Genomic DNA, 22,434 nt, shown 5'->3' with positions numbered 1-22,434 from the left:
AAGTACTCGTTTATTCAACTTTTGACCTATAACCCATGTTGAAGTTATACAAACTACAATCAAATCTGAGATTTGTCAACGACAATCAGGTGAAAGAGACAAATTTAGCCGTCTAGCTCCATTGACTCCCATTCATTCTGCACTCATGGCGATCGCCCCCAGTGGAAATCTGGTGCAACTGCAACCAAAATTCGGTACAATGGGACTTAATACGGACTGGCCAGGCTCTCCGTAGACGGGCTCTGGTAATGGTTATTAACTAGAACGGCTCGGGGTCAAAGGTCATACAGAATCGATTAATCTGCGTTATTTTTTTAATCAGTTTTTTTTTCTCAAATTAATTAATCGAAATTAATCAGTTATTTTGACAGCCCTAATTTTAACCAAGGACCAAACGAAACACACCAGAGAGGTAGCTCACCCCTCCCTTCAGTATTCGCCAGAGAAACTCAACACAGGGTCTCGTGTTTGTTTGGGGGGCAGGCTGCCCCCACTTTGTTTGCTTTCAGTATTTGGAGCCTGGGCTGCCTACAGAGACCAGGTATTTTTACAGTGTAATCACGGAATGGGCAGCTAGCGACTAGCAGCTAGCTAGTCGTGAGGAGATGACTGCTGAATGTGACAAAAAATGTTATAAGCTGGAAATTGTGTATGATCGCTGACTGCACCTCTAATGAACTCTCAATCTGAGATTGGTAGAATTGGAGGTATTTAAGCCCATGACGAGACTGATTCACCAACATATGAACACAGCTAGCATGTAGCGGCCAGTGGCCCTCATAACCGCTCATAATCTCTGTCACTATATAGCAGTGACAGAGATTATGCTAACTGATAATGTTGACATGACCCTGCTGTACAACAGGAACTAACAAAATCATAAAAGGGTACCACAGGATAAGACATCAGCAATGACAACGTTAATGACATGGTTATATGTTAGTCATATGACAGAGAGACATGAGATGGCTTCGGTCTGTGCCATCACTGTCCAGTGTTGTTGGATCTGATGTGTGTTTGAGCAGTGAGCGTGTGGACTCACAAACTCTGGGTAGATCCACTGGCGCAGCGCCACGGCGATCTCACGTGAGAACAGCGCTCCCTTGTCCGCCTCCATGTCCAGATCATGGTCCTCAGCACGACAACTCTGCAACCTCTGGACACACACACACACACACACACACACACACACACACAGGAGAAAAGACAGCAAGTATCAGTCTGCAATCTCTTTCCCACACTCCCCTCTGGACTCGACATTGGCTGTCTGAAAACAGTTGTGACTACAATGGTCCTTATTTTTGCATTGAGGAAATACTGCCCTAAAAAGGATTTAAATGAGCCTGGAGACTTCAACAATGTAATTACTATAAAGTACAATGGCACATTTTCCAACTTCCTCTGGTGAATGGGAGTTGTTTTTCTGTCTTGCATAGGAAGCCCAGGGCTAGCCAGAACTCCTGCTGAGTGTGGGGGGATTGTAAAGTTGATCTGCTAAAACTTTGCCTCTTACACTCAAAAGCAAAAAGAGGATTAAGCAAGTAAGTCAGCTCTATCCTCTTAAAGCCTAGAACAGCCATATTTTCCTGATTCCAAAATCCACTCTATTTTATTCTACTCTATTCTATGAGGTTACAAATGACATGGCAAGTAGCATCTCAATGCATGTACTGTATGGCTGTGCTGTAAAAAGCACACAGACAATGTTTTAACTCAAAATCCAGGAAGTCATTTGAACAGTGAGATAAGAACAGCTGTAATACTGGACTTTGAGTGTTGGTCTGATGGTTGCCCACCCATTTAGACAAATAAAGTGTAATGGCCCAATCTTACCTGTAGGTGGCTCAGGTACGTTTCCAGGTTTTCATGCAGCTCGGAAACGCCTTTCTCAATAACAAAGAAATAAGCTACTAATGTGTCAAACTCCTCATCCTTGGCCTGAAACAGACACAACAACAACATTACTAATACCTCTGGGACTGTATATTTCATCAAGCAAACTAAAATGGCTAAGGACTGGCAGCATCATTATGAAGTGGTGCAGGCAATGCCTCCCTGTGGTGCCCTTAGACTGTAATCTAGCTGGCAGCAGTCCAGGTCAATAAATCATGAAAGCGGGCTGCACTCACACTAGCTGCTGTCTGAGTAGTCGTTCCTCAGGATAGGTAGTATAGATCATCAGCAATTTCACACTTAAATGTTTCATTTGCACAAATTCTTGAATAGTCAGGTTTTGGTTTTAAACAAAAGTTAGAGAGTTACAACATATCTATATCTATCCATACATTTCCAAAATAATCCCTTTTATTTAACCCTGCACACAAATGGGCTGTGTTTGTGGTGTGTGTGTGTGTTTATATATACGTGTGTGTTTATATGTGTGTATGTCTATGACAAAAAAACTTGCTAAGGTATGGGGCTGCTCCAGACCAAAGAGTGACTTGTGAGCTCAGACTGGCTGAGAGACCTAGATTGATAAACAAAGCAGGAGTCCTCCATCCCCGCAGTAACCATTCTAGAGCTTAATCATTAACACATGGCATGGAGGCCTATGTGGAGCCAGCACAGAGGCCTCAGGTGGAAGGTGTCGTGGGCACGTGACGTCCGTTAGTACCTGTGGCACCATGCCTGTCTCGTGCTTGAGGAACTGGCTGAGGCGCGCTGTCTTCTTGGCGATGCTGTGTCCACTCAGACGGTTGATTTTGTCCCGGATGGTCAGGGTCTCTGTCCGTTTGTACTTATCAGCTGAAACACGCCCCCAGTCAGAACAGTCAGACAAGGTCATCCTCAAACACAGGTAAGTTGATGATTTAAGGATAAGAATAAGGATAAGGATATATACTTTTTTGATCCCGTGAGGGAAATTTGGTCTCTGCATTTAACCCAATCGGTGAATTAGTGAAACACAAACAGCACACAGTGAACACACAGTGAGGTGAAGCACACACTAATCCCGGCGCAGTGAGCTGCCTGCTACGTCGGCGGCGCTCGGGGAGCAGTGAGGGGTTAGGTGCCTTGCTCAAGGGCACTTCAGCTGCGGCCACTGGTCAGGGCTCGAACCGGCAACCCTCCGGTTACAAGTCCAGAGTGCTAACCAGTGGGCCACGGCTGCCCCGTAATTTGACATTGTAAAACCTAGTCAGGCAGGCAGGCAGGCAGGCAGGCAGGCACACACCAGAGGCAAAGTCCCCCACACACACACACTAATGTATGTACATGAAGTAAGTTAATGTCAAATGATTTGACATTGTAAAACCGAACACATTACAATCCAAATCTGTTACATTCCCCCTTTAATTATCTATCCCGTTAAAGAGATCCTGAAATCTACAAGCAATTAGCAGCTACTTAAAATGAGACCCGCTGTCCAAACCTCCCTAGTGAGACGGTTTAATTAGTGCAGTGTGAAGAGAGGTCTGCAGTGGCACCTCCTCATTAGCACCCAACAGCAGTCACAGCTCTCCATTACAACTTACTGACCACACAGGACCTCCACACATACCAGTCTGCTCATAAGGGGCCATAGCAGAGACATCCTCCTCCTAACTGCTCCTCCCAAATCTGTCTTTAATTGTATATTGTATCCCCGCCCCTCCCGGAGAATTGCACTAACCTATCCCACTCATAGTGTTATATTTATTTGCAAATGTACATACTGTATTTATAGTTATACATAGCCATATTCTACTGCTCTTCATTCTATTCTTACTCTGTTTGTATTCTTTTGTGTTTTTTCTTATACAGTATGTTAGGTGAGTGTTGTACTTTGAGAGGAAAGATTAACTGGAGTCAAATTCCTTGTTTTTTTACACAAACCTGGCCAATGAAGCTGATTCTGATTCTACTTTTGTAACGTTTCTAACAACCCAACCCAATTGTCAGTAGGGTAAAACTGACCTGTCCCACGACAGTCTAACCCCAGCTCACGTTCCCCATTAGTGGGTGAAAAATCCAACGCTTGGTCAACTCTGCTTCACAATGATAGGAAGAGCCGACATCAAAGGATCAAAAAGCAATGTCGCGATGAACACTTCAATTCAATTATACCTGAGGTGAGTTTTCTGACACCTAACATACACTTCCATCCATTTCCTTCCTCTACCACCTCCTTCTAATTCTTCTAGCACTTTCTCCTAAATGAATATATGTAAATGTAGCCATCCCTCCATTACTCTTCCACTTGACAGCCCCCTCAACCCCCCACTCACCCACTTCCCGGAAGCGCTTGTACTCGTTGATGCGGCAGTTGAGCTGCACGGCGATGTGCGCGGCCTGGGTAAGCGTCTCATAGGCCGGGTGCGTCGGCTCCGTGTGCTTCTGGATGGTCTGCAGTAGGAGCGGGTAGCGGGCGATCCGCTGGACTGGCATCACCAGGAAGAACGTCAGGTTGGACGCGTTGATCTCTGGCCTAAGGGGATGAGAGGGTAAGGTAAGGCGTGACAAAGGGCAAAGGTCAAAAAAATTGAAATATCATAACTATCGCTATGATACAGATTCTGAAAATGTGGAAATAACATATTGTTCAATACCGCAATGTAAAAACACATGGCAGTATATCATATGGCTAAAACATGAATTATTATTATTATTATTAATTTACCACTCTGGCAGCATATATAACAGTGTGCGGGTATCTCTATTTTTCAAAAAATATTAATATTATTAATATTATGAATTACTACACATGTTTAGCTTTCTGAATAGAATCTTAAAGGACGTTTCACAATGTTCTTGACAGGGGTGCTTTCTGAGCTTTTCCTGCAGTGAAAGCTACTCTCACATTCCAGTGTGTGTCCCTCCTGGAGCAGGCTGATAAAGTGACCCATGCTTGACTGTGAGGAGGGCGAGAGGGCAGGGGAAAGGAGGGGTGAGCCGGGAGCTCACTAGTGCCCACTGCCCAGTGTGATACGGTGGCCTTTATCTGAACTCACACAACGTCACCGCGCGAGGATGGAGGACCATAGAAATGAGGTGGCACACAGGTCTGTAGCCAAGTCAGTTCCCACACAGACACACACACAGGTCTGTCCTGAAGTCAGTTTTAGCACTGAGACAGACAGCTCAGTTGCTGTAGTCAAGACTGACACAGACACACACACACATTCACAAAGACTTACGACGTCCTTGCTTGACTTGAGGGCAGCCGTGGCCTACTGGTTAGCGATTCGGACTTGTAACCAGAGGGTTGCTGGTTCAAACCACGACCAGTAGGAACGGCTGAAGTGCCCTTGTGCAAGGCACCTAACCCCTCACTGTTCCCCGAGCGCCGCTGTTGTAGCAGGCAGCTTGCAACGGGATTAGTGTGTGTATGCTTCATCTCACTTTGTGTTCACTGTGTGCTGAGTGTGTTTCACTAATTCACAGATTGGGATAAATAAATTTCCCTCACAGGATCAAAAGAGTATATATACCATATACTTATGGGCGACACCTCTGTAGCCCCCTGTACTGTCACACCACCATCCTCTCCCTCTCTCTCTCTCTGATCTCCCCCCCTCTATGCTGAGAGCCACAGGCCTGGCTGGCTGTCTCAGCTGCTTGGCGCATGATTTGAGTCTTTCATTTTTCACCCTGAGAAAAGCTTTCGTGTGACATTTTGACTTGGTTGTGTTTGGCGAGGCTGGTAAGCCACAGTCTGCTGTGCAGCAGATAAGTGTGGGAGATTAGAGGAGAGGGGGCTAGAGAGGTGATGAAAGACGAGTGAAACTGGGCCAGTGAGGAGGTTCCCCCGAGGCTGCTCTGCCTCCTCTAAAGCATGCGCGTGCGCGTACACACACACCTCTCATGTTGAGGAAAGCGGGTGCCTCTAATTACACTGTGTGCATGCACATTTGTGTGTGTGTGTTGTCATGAGTGATCTCTGACCAATGAATCCTGCTGGTCTGCTTCCAGCTGGCCAAACTTAGAGAAGACACACACACACACACACACACATGCCTAAGAACATGACCTTAAACAGATAGATGCATATGTTGAAATGTGTTCTAAGAATGTGTAGAGGGAGAGAATTCTGACTGTTTTGACAGGGGGGGTGTTTTCATTGATCTGAGGAACAGAAAGTGTTCTACGACTGAAGTGCAGAGACTTTAGAGTGTTCTACGACTGAAGTGCAGAGACTTTAGAGTGTTCTACGACTGAAGTGCACAAACTTGAGTGTTCTACGACTGAAAGCCAGAGACTTCTGAGTGTTCTACGACTAAAGGGCAAGGACTTTCGAGTGTTCTCTAACTAAGAATGCGACAGTTCTCAGTGTTCTACAAGAGAGAGTTCTGACTGCTGAGATGGAGAAGGGCGAGAGTTCGGAGTGTGCGGAGAGAGGGAGAGTAGTAGGTATTGTTTGGCGGTGCTAAAGAGCAGACCGACAGAGACATACGCCGAGGTCTTGACCACGTTGACCATTTCTGCCCATTGAGTCTCCTGCTGCTTGTAGCTGTTCTCCAGCGCTGTGATGTTGTTGTAGTTGGCCAGGTACTCCTTATACGCCATCTCGATATCCCGCGACAGGCTCAGGAAAGAGTCACCTAAAAAAAAAACACACACACACACCAGAGCAAATAAATGAGCAGTCTTTTCAAATTCAAAAGCAAACACTGAACAGTAGGTAAATCGATGATTGGTGACAGATTCACTCAACAGAGGTGTCACAATACCCAAACTCATTAGCAGAGTTGGTAAACCACAGCTGGAAGACTTCCTAGAAAACTTAAATAAACATTCCCTACAAATAATGCTTAAGAACTGAAAAAAAAAAACTGTCTGGACACACACACACACACACACACACACACACACACACACGTGCACGCACACGCACATCATGCTGACATGACAATAAAAACTTGCATTCCAGAAATGACGAGTCTCGTGCGCCAAGGGCAACTCAGTTTTCAGGCATGACGATGCAACTATACCAGTTTATGTAGAGAACAGTGTGGCATCTTTATCAACTCAACCAGTGTGATCTTAAAAAATGTATGTGAAAAACTGATTGCTTACTGAAACATGTTAGGAGTGTCCGCAGTGCCAAATGTTCCTATTCGTCACACTCTATTGAGCATATGGGGAGATAAGCCTGTCCTGCAGTTCACACCAAAATAAAAATACAATGTAACCTAAATAGTGGCCCACATCAGGACAGTCCAGGGCTGGTTTGGATTAGACGGGTCTAAGTTATCTGATCTGGACTGGGTTTGTTTGTACGTGTCTGACTAATGACCTCCTACAGGAAAAGGCCACACCCTGCTGGAAGTCACATTGGAAGGGTTTTGATCATCTCGTCAAAGGCCACCGCACAACAAACCAACGGTCGGATGTCTGATAACGTCTGGCCAGTCGATGAGTATCTGTAGCTCCCACCGGTGCAGTGTATGCCCAACACCGCCTGACCCCCATTGACTAGTTCATGGACGATTCAACATGTTGAATTGGGGATGGAGCCATCGGAAAAAAAACATTCCAAATGGCTGTTGCCTATTGTTTATTGTCTAATGTCTATTGTTGCTAAGAAGCACAGTGTAAAATCACAAGATATTACCGTAAGGGGATAGCCTACAATCCTGGTAACTAGCGTTCTGCTTCTGGCAGTGGAAACCCGAGATGCCTGAAAGTGAACTTGTGCGGAGGATTCTTAACAATTGCAATCCTTCATTAGCTTGTAGTCTGAGGGGATCAGTACACTCAGTGGAACAGGTAGTAAAGGTGGGTTCCATGGTGGAACGCGACTGGGGCTCAAAAAAGGACGACTGGTCTAAAGTGCAGGCACCTGAGAATGCTCAGCCTCAAGCGTCCCAACAGTCCTCATCTAATCGCCGAGCCCCAAAGTCATTGGCTGATATTAACATTACTCAGCCTGAGGTTCCAGTTCCTGAAACATGACCCTTGCTGGTAGTCAGCTGGTAGCTGTATGGACTGAAGTGGCAAGAGAGAACGAGAACCTACAGCCCTGTAGCCAGCAGAATTTCATATTAGCTGATGGAAAGATCCACAATGCGCTGGGAAAAACCAAGCTTTTGTATGACTGGCATGGCACACACTGAACAGCCCGATCTGTTGTTGCCATTCCAGGTCCAGACTGATGCTAGAACTGTTGGGTTGGGAGCTGTCCTGATACAGCAAACTGAAAAAGGAGAAAAGGTGATTGGATATGCTTCAAGAGCATTGAGAGGTGCAGAGCTAAATTACTCCGTATCTGAGAAGGAGTGTCTGGCGGTCGTCTGGGCCGTTGAAAAATGGCGGCACTTCCTAGAGGAAGTTCAGTTTGATCTGTTTACTGACCATGTTGCTCTTATGTGGACTTTTAACCGCCCGAAGACTTCCTCCAGACTGACACGGTGGACTTTACGTCTACAGCAATTTACTTTTAAAGTTCAATATAGGAAAGGCTGTGTCAGCTGTGTCCCGGATGCTTTGTCCCGTTTTTTGCTCGTCTGTAACACCTGAAACCGCTGTCTTAGCTTTGGCATGCCACACCAGCTTTAATCCCGCTTTACCATCATCTCTGGAAGAAATCGGGCGCGCCCAGAAGAGTGATGAGGAAGTCCAAAAGTTGATGGCTGAGATGGATCCACATGATGACCGATCTGACCGGATTGGCTTTGAAGTGCTGCAAGATGTCCTTTACAGACGTGTTCCAACCAAAAATGATGGCATGAAATACCAGCTGGTGGTGCCCAAGAGTTTGGTGGTGTCATTTTTTCAGTACAGCCATGATAATCCATTGGGGGCCCATTTGGGTAGACTGAAGACACTGTTGAGGTTGCCTGGTTGCCTTGCCTACTATCCAACATGATGTGTGGCAATATGTCAAGTGCTGTACAATATGCCAGAAGTATAAACCAGACAATAAAAAGCCTGTTGGTTTGATCCAGCAGACTATGGTAGAAAGCGCAGGGGAAATCTAATGGGCCCATTCCGTCACAGTAAGGCTGGTCATCTGTTCCTCTTTGTGGTTGTTGATTATTACACAAAATGGATGGAGCTTTTTCCCTTGCGGGACAGCAGAACTCCCAGGCTTTGCAAGATATTCAAAGATGAGATCTTCACAAGATGGAGTGTTCCCAGATATTTGTTGTCTGATCGTGGGCCCCAATTTACAAGTCAGCTCTTGCAACGTCTTTGTAAGACCTGGGGCGTCACTCAGGTAACTGACCACGAGTTACCATTCCCAGACCAATTTGACGGAAAGCGTGAACAGAGTCTTGAAGACAATGATCGCATGCTATGTAGCTGACCACCACAAACCTGGAAAAAAATGGCTGTCTGAATTCCGTTATGCTATCAACACAGCCAAGTAGGAGTCAACAGGAAGGACACCAGTAGGACTAGCCTCGGGAAGAAACCTTAAGGCACCTCTTGAGCACACTAGAGACAAGCTCAACTAAGCCAAGAAGTTAAGACACAGAATGGGAGTGGCTAGGCAAAGACAAGCCAAGCATTACCCTACCCATTACACTACTGGTTACACAAATGTGTGTCTGTAAATAATAAGGGATTGTTCTGTAAAATGTACAGTTTGCATTACTATGTATGGTGAAGAGTGACATTAATGCAAAAGAGAAATGATTCCCTCTAACTAAATGTAGATTGGGGTCATTTGAATGTTAAAAACATATTTTTATTTTATTAGCTTATCTTTTATTTTTGCATGGTTTGTTACGTCATTAGTCAATGGTCTGCCGAATGTGCGTGTTTGTAAAATGTGAATTGTCACGTGAGCAAATGACAGCGTCTTTTTATGAATGAACGATGGAGGCGTCGAGAGAGACTACTATTGTAGTCCTTACGAGTGAACGCAGGCCTGCAGGCCCCTCTGAATTTCACGTAGAAAATAGTTGTTAGAGAAAACTATAGAATGGGTCTAACAGAAGCTACAGGAAGTTTGTTTTTGTTGGATTATATTATAGAATATCGCGTTACTCGCAACCTTTTTTGGGATTACTTTCACATAAAGGAGTAAACCCGGGTATCGGTGAGCAAGACTTTCTCTTTACTTGTTTGTGCGAAAGCACGGTGGATCTATTATTGCTTGGAGGAGCGCAAGTCGGGCCTGTTGCGGTACAGAGTTTTTGTTTTTTTGTTGAGCGCTGAGCGGAGTTTTGGACTGTTTGGCGAGACTGCTAAACAAAGCAATTACGTGAACTATTCAAGACGGGGACACTTCCACACGGTTTAGAGGAGAGAACGGGTGAAAATGTTGTGATGTTTGTTGTGCAATTGTTTCATATAAGAAATACAATACGTGGTAAATCCGCTATTTCTGTGTTCATCTGATTGTGCATGAAACGTGGGTGCCATAATTAGCTATCTATATAGACAACGTCCCTCCAAGGACATTATTCTGTTGAACTTAAAAAGTAAAGACATTATTCTATTGAAAAGAACCCTTTTTGAGTATAGCTCAGCTTTTATTTTATGGAAAATAAGGGTTGATTTGTTATAGTATGGTGTGGTGTGTTGTGGTCTGTGTGAGGTCACTCACAGAGGAATTGGAGGAAGCCTGCGTCACTGGGCTGCATCTGCGTCTGGTCCAGCAGACTGAGCAGACGGGCGGACACGTCCATCACCTCATCTATGTGCTGGAACATTCCATCCAGGTTGCGCAGCGGAGGCTGTGGGCAGGGAACAAACAAACAACAACAAACAAAAAAGACTCATTCAAAAACCGGATGTGAAGGATCACACACAGTCATTGGAGGTGTGTAAAAGTGTGTGTGCACTTTTAGATCTCTGGTTACTTTTTAGCTGGCTATACATGATGGTAACAGTGCACAGGTGTTTTTCTCTGTGTGTGTGTGTGTGTGTGTATTTAGTATCATGTGTAGCCTATCTAGGGCATGACCTTCCTGATACTGTTTGAGTGTGTAAAGAGAGAGAGAGAGAGAGAGAGAGAGAGAGAGAGAGAGAGAGAGAGAGAGAGAGAGAGAGAGAGAGAGAGAGAGAGAGAGAGAGAGAGAGAGAGAGAGAGAATGAACCTGTATTTTCTGCAGGTTGTCCCTGATGGTGACTGTGCAGAGCTGCAGGTGCTTCAGGTAGGTTCTCTCTGTGTGGATGAGTTCCTCCATGGCCATGACCTGCCTCTGGGCTGCCCGCTCCCGCGCCGCCGCCTGCTCCGACGCTAACCGCTCCTTTTCCTCCGCAGACATCTATGTGCACACACACACACGTTTTACAAAACACATGCACACACACACACAACCATGCACGCACACACATACACACACACACACACACACGCACACACACACACGCACACACATACACATGCACACACACTCATGTCAACGGCTGTTCTGTCTCAACTGAAAACATGCAATCAAGAGGATAAAAGGAATAAATTGGTGGACTAATATTTAAAGAAGCCCTATGCAACAATTGTAGCAAAAATGACCTTAATTATGTTCTTCTATTGTACTTCGTTTTTGTAATGTGGTTTAATAGTCTTTTGAACAATGTGTTTGCTCGACCGTTTTATTGTGAGCCCTGTTTGTGTTTAGCTTGGTTTCTTGATGGCTAGGTCGCTAGCTAGTGGGAGTTTAGCGTAGCAGCCACTTGCTACCGAAGCTGCAGGGCATTCTGCTATGTCATGAAAAATGTGAGCCCAAATCAGGCGAAAACCCAGAAACAGCGAAGGAATAACCAGACCTGCATAGGGCTTCTTTAAAACCACATTATCCAGGCTTTTGTTGCTTTTACGTGGTTTGGCAACCACTTTAAATAACTTCCTCAAATCAATTGTGATGGTTGAGGGTCTTGATGGTCAAAAGAGATAAACCCATTGTTCCCACTAGCTGTCCAGCCTATTCACTATAGGAATATAATGTAGCTAGTAGTTTTGCAAGGGAGATGTACTGGTTGTTAGCCTGCTCCCTCACTAGTTTCAGATATGATCTCCTTTAAGCCTATTTCACCCTGAAAATCATTTAAAAACAATAAAATAAACAACATAAAATAATAAATAATCAAAACATCCCTTCTTTTGTGCACCTAGAAAGCATTCAGTAAGTTCTCGTCTCCTCTATTCACTCCTATTCCTGATAAATGGAAGTGCCCATGTCACTTCCTTCCCTCCTTCCTGCACTGTATTTGGATATGAGAGATGGGTCAGATGCGATAAGCCGTATGGGAGATGCTGGGAGAGAGAGTTCCACTAGGGGCTGTGGTAGTGTAGTGATTAAGGAGCTGGGCTAGCATGCAGTAGCCTGAAAAGCTGTGGGTTCAATTCCTGCACTACACCGTTGTGCCCTTGAGCAAGGTACTTAAAGGAGAATTCCGGTGTGATATTGACCTAAAGTGTATTGAAACATGATACCGAGTGTGAACGTATGTCTCATAGCCCATCTCGACTTGTCCCCTGCACTCCAAAATCTGGCGCTAGTTAGCCGATGCTACCAACAACTTTTTCAGTAGTGGTGCTTCGGCATCGGGCTAGCCATGCAAATAAATCACTGTTTTACACCCATTTATGAGGCTCAATGTATCTCCACACTTCATTGGTAGACTTCCTAGGGCCCTGACATTTAAAACGAGACATTGAGAACTTTGAAAAAGCACTGGTAGTTTACTTACAAGACGATTTATACAGACAGTATCTTCACGAAGTTTAACGTTTGCAGCCATCTTGAATTTAGTCACGATAAGTCGAGCAACGAGTAAGAATGAACAGGTATGATAAGGGATCAGATTCCAAAAATAATTCAGTGGAAATGCATGGATTCCAGTTTCTTCCAGTAGCAGCAACTGGAATCCATGCATTTCCACTGAATTATTTTTGGAATCTGATCCCTTATCATAGCTGTTCATTCTTACTCTTTGCTCGACTTATCGTGACTAAATTCAAGATGGCTGCAAACGCTAAACTTCGTGAAGATACTGTCTGTATAAATCGTCTTGTAAGTAAACTACCAGTGCTTTTTCAAAGTTCTCAATGTCTCGTTTTAAATGTCAGGGCCCTCGGAAGTCTACCAATGAAGTGTGGAGATACATTGAGCCTCGTAAATGGGTGTAAAACAGTGATTTATTTGCATGGCTAGCCCGATGCCGATGCACCACTATTGAAAAAGATGTTGGTAGCATCGGCTAACTAGCGCCAGATTTTGGAGTGCAGGGGACAAGCCGAGATGAGCTATGAGACATACGTTCACACTCGGTATCATGTTTCGATACACTTTAGGTCAATATCACACCGGAATTCTCCTTTAACCCCGAGTTGCTCTAGGGACAGCGTCCCTTGTAATATAACTGACATATGTAAGTTGCTCTGGATAAAAGTGTCTGCTAAATCAGTAACTGTAAATGTACGGAGAAATTAAGATACCTCCTTCTCCTCCTCTTTGGTGGGTTCCTCTTCTTCACCTGTCGCCTCCTCAGAAGGAGGACTCTCCTCTGCTCCTCCCGCCCCCCTCATCTTCTCCTCCTCTTCTCTGCTTCAACTCCTTAAACAGGGAGGTGCCTACATACAGGGAGATACAGGAGAAAAGAGAGGTAGGTTGATTGGTGTAAAGAGGAGAGGAGAGGAGAAGAGAGGGCATGCAGTCATGATGAAGTGAATAGCTTAAATCTAACAGACTAGTATTTAAAACCAAATTATGTAGACTTTAATGGTAACAAAATGGTTGTGTTGGCAACCACTTGATATAACTTCCTCAAATAAATTGTGATGGTTGATGGTCTCGATGGTGAAAGGAGATAATCCCAGAGGCGAGGAGAGGAGAGGAGAGGAGAGGAGAGGAGAGAAGAGAAGAGGAGAGGAGATGGTGTGATGATGGGTGTGATGGGTGAGATGACAAGAGAAGAGAAACAAAGCAAAGAGAAGAAAAGAGAAGAGAAGAGAAGAGAAGAGAAAAGAAGAGAAGATGGTGTGATGGTTGTAAAGATGAGAGGAGAAGAGACGAGACATGAAGCAAAGAGAAGAAAAGAGGGTGTGATGGTTGTAAAGATGAGAGGAGAAGAGACGAGACATGAAGCAAAGAGAAGAAAAGAGAAGAGAAGATGGTGTGATGGTTGTGAAGAAGAGAGGAGAAGAGAAAAGACATGAAGCAAAGAGAAGAGAAATGAAAAGAAGACAGGGAAGCCAAGAGAAGAGAGCCCTAGACTCAGCACAGGCCGAGAGAAGAGAGCCCTAGACTCAGCACAGGCCTGCCACTGGGCACTGGGCACTGAGCACTGAGCTTCCCCATACAAACAACCCCATGAGCTTAGACCCTCCTGCGCCCAACAAGCTGCTGATCCAGCAGACGCCAGTGAAACCTCACATGACTGACACATAAACAAAAACAAAAAAACAAGAACACAAACAAGTGGTGAGTGTGAGTCAGCGAATGCGATAAGAGTAGTCATTAGGCAAGAGGTCATCCTTGGAGAGCATGGCTCATCATCACATGCATTCATCACAGAGGAACTATTCTTAGTCAGGGCTAGGTGTGTCTGCAGTGACGAGGAGGTGCCACCGTAGGATTGTCGCACAGAGAGAAAAGACATCACTTACTTAGTAATTAGGAATGATTGGAAGTAATTAGGCCTGAGGATAACAACGCAGCTAATAACACAGGTTATTTTTCCTTTGGTCTCTCTGTTGTCTGTCAGATAAACAGCTTACAAACTTAAAATCTCTACATCAGCAGGTTTCAAACACACACACACACACACACACACACACACACAGCTGCTGCAGTACAGCATAACCAAGCCTCTCTTGGCATGCCTTAACGTCATAAAGCAACAGCAGAAAAGCCCAGTTTAAACACACTGTTACCTTTGGATGCTCTGTTTGAGATGAATTCCGTGAGAGAGACTCGGGAAGACAGAGAGAGAGAGACAGGGGGAGGGAGAGAGAGAGATAGAGAGAGAGATGCCTGCTGGGTCGTCCCGTGCTGCACTGCATGTGTTTATGGAGAGGCCAAGAATGCAGCCGCGGACAGAGCCGAAACACCAGACACACACATAAACAAACACACACACACACACACACAGTCAGTCTTGCCAACTTTAGATGCGAGTAGCACCGCCTCATGTGGCATGGGTGTGTGAGTGTGCGAGTGTGTTTGTGTGAAGAGGAGTGTGTGTGTGTTTGTGTGTGTCTGTGTGTGTGGTGGGTGGGAGCAGGGGGGAGGGGATAAGCCCTCTTCTCTGAATAGGCTGATTGACTGCAGCAGGCAGGGGGGGGAAGTAACGCCCCCTGGGCAGCGACATGATTGGCTGGTGGCAGATCAGGAGCAGGCGATGGAAGGGTGGGTCACACACACACACACACACACACACACACACACACACACACACACACACACACACAGTGAGACTATGGGGTAAAGGGAGAAAGAGAATAGAAGTGAGTAAGGAAAAAAAGTGGGGACTGAATCTGCGACAGACAGTTGGGCTGAAAGAGAGATACACGTGTGTGTGTGTGTGTGTGTGTGTTTGTGTGTGTGTGTGTGTGTGTGTGTGTGTGTTTGTGTGTGTGTGTGCGTGTGTGTGTGCGTGTGTGTGTGTAGGGAGGAAGGAAGGGAAAACAAAAGAGCTGGAGTTGTGTCCCAACTCTCCCCTAAATGTGTATTGCTCATCTGAAGGCCACTGGGGTGCTAAAGCCAAAACAACCAGTCGCTTCCGCACACACACTTTCACACACACTTGCTCTCTAACACCCACACCTACACACACACACACACAGGCTGGCGTCAGGAAGCTTCACATGGAGAGTGCAAGGGCCTATAACCACAAACCCTCAGCCTGAGAAGCATTGAGGGTTATTGACCCAGTAAACGGAAACAGACAAAGGCTGAGCAGTGAGAACATATTGCCTGCTGCTGAGAGCAAATCTGCAGCAATGTGCTGCCTTCCACCCTGCAGCTGCCCTGCCTCCTCCTTACAGGCCAGAGATATGTGAACAATGTGCTTCTGAGAAATCAACACACCTTAAATTAAATAAGCGTATACTGAGTGAATAGTCAATCTAATCAGACCCATCAGCTGACTGAATGACAGACAAGCACAGTGAGGATGATGGCATTTGGTGCTAGATCCAGACACACACAAGCCTGTTTGGACCCCACTCGCCTAACTGTTGTCACTCTGTGTAAGACTAGAGATAACATCTGAGAAGAACACGGAGTGAATGCAGCCTACTTTCTCTGCAGGCGATGGCCACATAACAGCAGACACTGATTCTGACTGAGACATATGCTTCTGACCTGACAGATCCACTCCAGATCCTGGCCATATCTGTGTCAGTCAGTGCCAGATGTGTTCCATTACCCCTCACTGTGAGCAGCAGTGAGTGAGAGGTGTCCTGCTGTAGGGCAGTTGTGTCAGTGCGTGGGCCCGAAACAAAAGGTCTGAGGGCTCTGAGGTCCTGACCCGAGCAATCAACATCACCAAAGACCAAGGAAGCGTGACAGTCACGACTGGAGAGAATGTTGTGTAACTTATGGAACAAAGGAAGAGGAAAGCAGAGTTAGGCTACTTTTGATAATCAAAAATAATGCAAGGAAATAAGGAAAGCGAAAGTAAATTAAAGTCACGCTGACATATGTCACGATCAAGCCAAAAACAAATTAATAACTTCAGTTTGAGGTTCTATGGTTACCTCCAGCTACGTCAAAAGATAACAATAAATTGCAATATTTCCCGAAAAAATCAGAACCATCCTTGCTCAGCATATCTAACCCAACAACTATTAACAACGTCTATTAACTGGGGGGTGGGGGTGGATAATAGGCTAGGCCCTACTGAAAATCTCAGATTTACCATGACAAGAGGACATGCTGACCTATGCATCTACGTTACAATAAGTTGCCCAGAACATGTTATCAACATCAGCTGAAAGTGAGTAATAAATATATGTTAGCGTTTGAGTCATTTTCACAGCCAAAGATAACAATAAAACAGAACCATCCATGCTCAGCCTAACTAACCCAACAACTATTAACAACGTCTATTAACTGGTTTTAAACAATAACGGGGGGAAATATAGGCCCTACTGAGATTCTGAGAGGACTGACGTGCATCTACGTTACAATAAGTTGCCCAGAGCATGTTATCAACATCAGCTGAAAGTGAGTAATAAATATATTTTAGCGTTTGAGTCATTTTCACAGCCAGACAGCTATAACGGTGATGTTATTGGCTAATTATAGTCATAGCCTAAGTTAGACTAGCCTAAATACTGTTTCTGTAACGTTATCCACTGTGGACATATTAAGGCTAGTGCTAGCTACGCTTGTAATAACATTAGAGGCGGCAGGTGGTGGTGGCCGCCGCCACTGACCCATTAATTTAATTGCATTTCACTATGTTTATAACTAAGATCTAAGTGACATTATAAAAACGGTAGATTACAGAGAGCAAAACGACGCGAGCCATTTTTTACACACTGCATGTTAGCTGAGCCTGGCTAACTCACGTGGACACTGCTTCAATCGTGGACACTGCGTCCAGACAACTGTTGCTCCTGTAAACACAACGGTGGTCTCACACGGACATCTCCTCCTCCTCAATCTTCACGTCTTGATGAGGTGGAAACATTGTTTTATTATCATCCTTTGCTAACTACCTATCTATAGCAAACCAACACCGTAAGTCTACACAAGCTTGTCAGTATCAGTAGGCTAGTCGGTCAGCAGTCACTGTGCATCTAGACCGCGGTGTAGCTTAGGGTGTACGGCGCACAGCAAATAAGACGCGTTGGTTGCTGTGATGACAGCGGGAGCATACGTTTTGTAAACTCCAGCACCTGACACACGCTGTCCTGTCCCGTAGAACCGGTTGTATCAGCTGATCTGACGTTATGGCACTTACATTATGCATTCCACACATTGCTAAAGGAATGGCACACCTTGCAGCTTAACGTTATGCAACCGCAATCAGTAGGCCAGCCAAGCAAACTATATTAATAATGCGTTCCAACAATGCTCAGCTTACAGAATGGAATGCGACCCATTAATGGCTATAAATAGTATTTAGTCATCGTTGTGATTAATACATAGTAATAGGAATAGAAAAGCTTGTGTGTCATTGGTAATAGCAACTGGCAAACTCACGATTGCATCATTGCCGTCTTCTCTTCAGACTGTACTACTCACTGACCGACCATTACATCACTTGAGGTGGTGCAGGTGGGAAAATCCTCCCATTGCTTGTGTTAGTCAGATGGTCTCAGAGTAAAGATAAACAGAGACATCTAGTGGCCAGTAGTTTAAATCTCCAGAGGAGATAGATTCTCGCTCCAATTAGCCTGCCTAGGCTACTCTCAATTCCAAGTAGGCCTACACAAAGAAGAAATATTTTGTCTGCTATTTTTTAAGGTATTCGTTTTAACACGTTCGTTTCGTTTTAACAGCTCCACCAGCAGAAGCAGAACTGCCATATGATAATCTGAGACCAATCAGGACTGACTCGCTCCCATACCCCCACTGTAGGCCTAGTCCTAACAAGACTAGCTAACAGCAATCACATTTGAACATAAATCCTTCCATTACTATTAGATCACTTTATCTGTGTGTAATCTCAGTAGGCTAGATTAGAGTTGGCACTGCTTTAAGATCTAGTCACTGTGGCATTTTGCATAGCTTATTATTTAAAACCTCATTATATTACAGTTGTAGCCTAGGCCAGTGGTTTTCAAAGTGGGGGCCGCGAGGGGGTGCCAGGGGGGCCTCAGCAAGTTGGAAGGAAAAATAAAAGCAACAAATAAATACATTTGAAAATTTTAAAATATACTTCTTACTATTAGGGTTGTTATACAATGCCATTATAATAATGTGTCGCATATCTGAACATTATATTTTCCATGATAATGACTGGGAATAATAGTAGAGTGATAGCTCTCATATAGCAGAAAGCCCCAAATACAATTTTTTCACACTTTATGCTCCATCACGAAGTCTTTGTGGCTAAAATAATTATTAGGATTAGCTTAATGTATTTTTACATTTGCCGTAGTATTCTCGATGGGTTTAATAACACATCACGGGGGTCCTTGGCCAGAACCTAGTGGTATTTGGGGGGCCTTGTCGTGGAAAAGTTTGGGAACCCCTGGCCTAGGCTACTCACATTATGTTAGAATTCAACATTACAGGTTTGATTTGATCAGAAGTATTGGGCATCTACTTAGCTTAGCTTATTATGAAGATATGTGAACTGTAAAACCATTTAAAAGTGCCAAAAACACTTTTTAATAAAATAAAAGCCGTAAAACACCCCTTCCCAAACCCAAAGCCCAATTGGCCCTGCTGGCATTGTTTTCCCATACTTGTGCATCAGCCGTTGTGAGAGTTGTTTGTGTGTGTGTGTGTGTGCGTGTGTGCTTCCCCACTCTGTCCCTCCTCTTAGTAACACCCTCTCATCCGCACTGACATTGTTTTTTTATGTGATATTGTTGATTCCTCTACAGCGATGTGCCTTGGTGTGATTCAGATTCAGTGTAGAACATCTTTGCATCCATGCAAGTCATATTCAATAGAGTGAGCTATTTTCTCTTTGGGCATACACCATGCATCTGTGAATCTCTTTTTTGTGGTCGTAGTACCACTTTTTTCATGACTCTTGAATATTGCTTGGTTCCAATTGATCATTAGAGAGTTTGATTTACTTGTCACAATGCAGATTTATGTAAAATTAATTGCACAAAACCATCTCAAATCACCAACTCATGGCCAACTGCAGAAGTCTTGTGCTAGTGATTGAACATTTCAACTTAAAATATGTGGTGTTTGCACACTGTAGACCACATGTAACATGAGCCATGCCCATTTTAAATTGCCTGGTGTACGGATACATCGTGAAATTGACTTTTAAAATGCTTGGACTTCAATATCACCGCAGTTTACTCTTTCAGCCAGTAGGCCACCACTACCTATAAAGTCATACTAATAAAACGGTATAATGTAAAATAAGAAGAAAAGGAAAAAGTGAACAAAGAAATGAAACGTCTGAAATTTATGACGTTACCTCCAGAGTCTGATTAAAGCGTTGTGTGTCTGTGTCAGCCCCTGCCTGCCTGGTGGAATACATCACTTTCTTTGTTGTTCCACAATAACACAACATCGCAAGCGTAAGTTAGCACTGTGAGTTACCTGTAGAAATATCTACCGTTTACAATATCATCTTAATGTTTGTCCTCATATGTACAAAATGTGCATCTAAACCACAAATGTTTATCCCCCCTCTTGGACCTCCCTCATCCACAAGGGTGTATTGTTGAGAAACTGCTGGACATATTGTAAAATCAACATGGGTTTTTATGCCGGGGAAAGAAAATAATAATCAAAAGGACTATGGTGTATAATCATAATAATGCGAAGCAGACACGCCAGCAGTCATGCTCGGAGACCTCTCAAACAAACATGTGGTTACAATTTCGCTCCAGATCATTTTTTCCGACCGTTCGCCGCTCTCAGCCATCTCGCTCTATACCTAAAACAACTGTTTGTGGAGCAGAGGAGAGAGCGAGCACTCTGTGAGATCTCCGCAGTGTCTGCGTTCTCTTTCTGACGGCCGAGGGAGACCGGTGGAGGTGTGTGTGTGTGTGTGTGGGTGGGGGGGGGGGGGGGGGGGGGACCTGATGGATGGCAGAGGGGCGATTGGTGTCACATCTTGGCAGAATTACGCAGGAAGTGTGGTTATATGTTCCATGCAGTACAAAAGAGTCTGAGCCTACAGCAAACAGAGGCAGTTTAAAACACATGCATGCATGCACACACACACACACATACACACACACAGGAACATACACATACACAAACAAACACAGACATAGGAAAATTCACAAACAAGCATGCTTTACTTTGATAAGAATATGAACTGGATCCCAGTTTTGCATTATTGAAGTAGCCCAAGAGGCACTGTGAAGACAGCTTGGAATTCAGTTTACACCACTATGCAGCTCTGGAAAATAAGAGACTGTTCATATTTATACCACCAGGGGGCAGCACAGGCCAGAATAAAAAAGTGCTGACCCTCTAGTCTGTCACTTTATCTTAATGAAACACCAAAAACCTGGTTAGACATTCTTCATTTCATCAGCCAGTGGCCATTTATGAAGGATTATAAGGAATATGGTTACGATCGCTCCATTGAATTTCATATACTGTGACAGGCAATAGACTGGAACTTATTCTTGTCTCTGGTTGTTTCATTTCGGAGCGAGAGCATGCCAGACTCACGGAGCCAGCACGGGCCCAGCTGCATTTGAAGTTGGCCTCAAAAGCACAGGAACCTAGGTTAATGTGCTTCAGGCTGGCGTGCACACACACACACACACAGCCTTGCACACACTCACACACATACAGTACATACACACACAGACACACTTTCACTCACCCAACACACACACATTCGCACACACACACACACACACACAGATACACACACTCACACATATGCACACAGACACACACATAGACACACACACTTGCAAACACACACACATGTGCACACACACACATACACACATATGTGCACACACACACTCACACATGCACACACACTCACCACTCACCAACAAGCACACATGCACTCACAGACACATACATATATACACACAGAAGAGTGTGTACAAAAGCTAGAGGCCTTTGTGTGTGCACCACACCCCTCTCCCCAACATAAACAGTCAATCCCGGAGTGAGAAAGTCATGTTCTGTCAGTTGTCAGTGTTAATATGGATATTTCCTCCACACACTCGCTTGCAGTGGAAGCCCAGTCGTAATGCGCGCCCACACACATAAATACTAGCACATGTGTGTGTGCTGCACAGCTCAAGCCTAGGCCTGGGAGCTCGGCTGGGAAATGCTTTACGCATAAACAGTGAGGTCACATCCCCCCCCCACACACACACACACACACCCCCACCACGCCTGGCGAGGCCGTATCGCAGGGGCATCGGTGGGAGCAGAGGGTGGTTGTGCGGCCCAGCGGCTGCCATGCTCCACAGCCTGTGCAGGAAGGCAGCGTGGCCAAGCTGGAGATGCGCTTGACGTGCGAGATACGGCGGGAATGCACACAAACACTTGGCCTGCTGCTGCTGCTGCTGCTGTTACTGCCGCTCCAGATGCCGCCTGCTGATCTTGATTACACATGACGGCTCATTCTCGCTTTTTTCCCCTCTCTCTCTCACTCTCTCACACACACACACACATGCATACACATTCTCAGCCCCCCACCCTGTGTGTTTGTATGAATGGAATGAATCCAGCGCAGATTTAGTGAATGAGTGTGGAATTATGACATTAAAATGAATGATGAAAATGGAATTATTTTTTCATGGGAGAGTTTTACTACAGAAAAGAAAAACAGGCTTTGGGCAGCCAGGACCATGGCTGGCCACGTCTCTCTCACACACACACATCACACACACACACGCACACACACACATACTATACGTCACATATACAGGCAACAGCACACATCTGCAGGGTTATTGATAGTGGACCGTGGCTTTCAGGATTC

The 22,434-nt window shown here is 44.9% G+C and overlaps 1 protein-coding gene across 5 annotated transcripts in view; it reads right to left on the bottom strand.

The window, feature by feature from the left end:
* The window catches only part of arhgef37 (Rho guanine nucleotide exchange factor (GEF) 37), a 42,063-nt gene extending 23,946 nt beyond the window's left edge, over positions 1–18,117 (bottom strand). For 3 of the 5 annotated variants that reach the window (XR_006022419.1, XR_006022420.1, XM_042062078.1), the window contains exons 1-9: positions 17,393–17,720; positions 13,313–13,447; positions 10,971–11,141; positions 10,478–10,607; positions 6,374–6,521; positions 4,209–4,408; positions 2,615–2,745; positions 1,834–1,938; positions 1,043–1,156 (exon numbers count right to left, since the gene is read on the bottom strand). Coding sequence is in view for 3 of the 5 variants with exons in the window: in XM_042062078.1 (XP_041918012.1) it covers positions 1,043–1,156; positions 1,834–1,938; positions 2,615–2,745; positions 4,209–4,408; positions 6,374–6,521; positions 10,478–10,607; positions 10,971–11,141; positions 13,313–13,402 (1,089 nt within the window). In the remaining 2 variants the exon portion in view is untranslated. Of the gene's footprint in view, positions 1–1,042; positions 1,157–1,833; positions 1,939–2,614; positions 2,746–4,208; positions 4,409–6,373; positions 6,522–10,477; positions 10,608–10,970; positions 11,142–13,312; positions 13,448–14,749; positions 14,904–17,392; positions 17,721–18,029 lie in introns of those variants that run through there. The other 2 variants (XM_042062080.1, XM_042062079.1) reach the window with 2 other exon arrangements.
* Positions 18,118–22,434: the final 4,317 nt, after the last annotated feature.

The sequence above is a fragment of the Alosa sapidissima genome, chromosome 14 (assembly GCF_018492685.1).
Source record: "Alosa sapidissima isolate fAloSap1 chromosome 14, fAloSap1.pri, whole genome shotgun sequence".
Classification (NCBI taxonomy): Eukaryota; Metazoa; Chordata; class Actinopteri; order Clupeiformes; family Clupeidae; genus Alosa; species Alosa sapidissima.
Note: the sequence above shows the minus strand (reverse complement) of the source record. Positions and strands in the feature narration are given on the sequence as shown.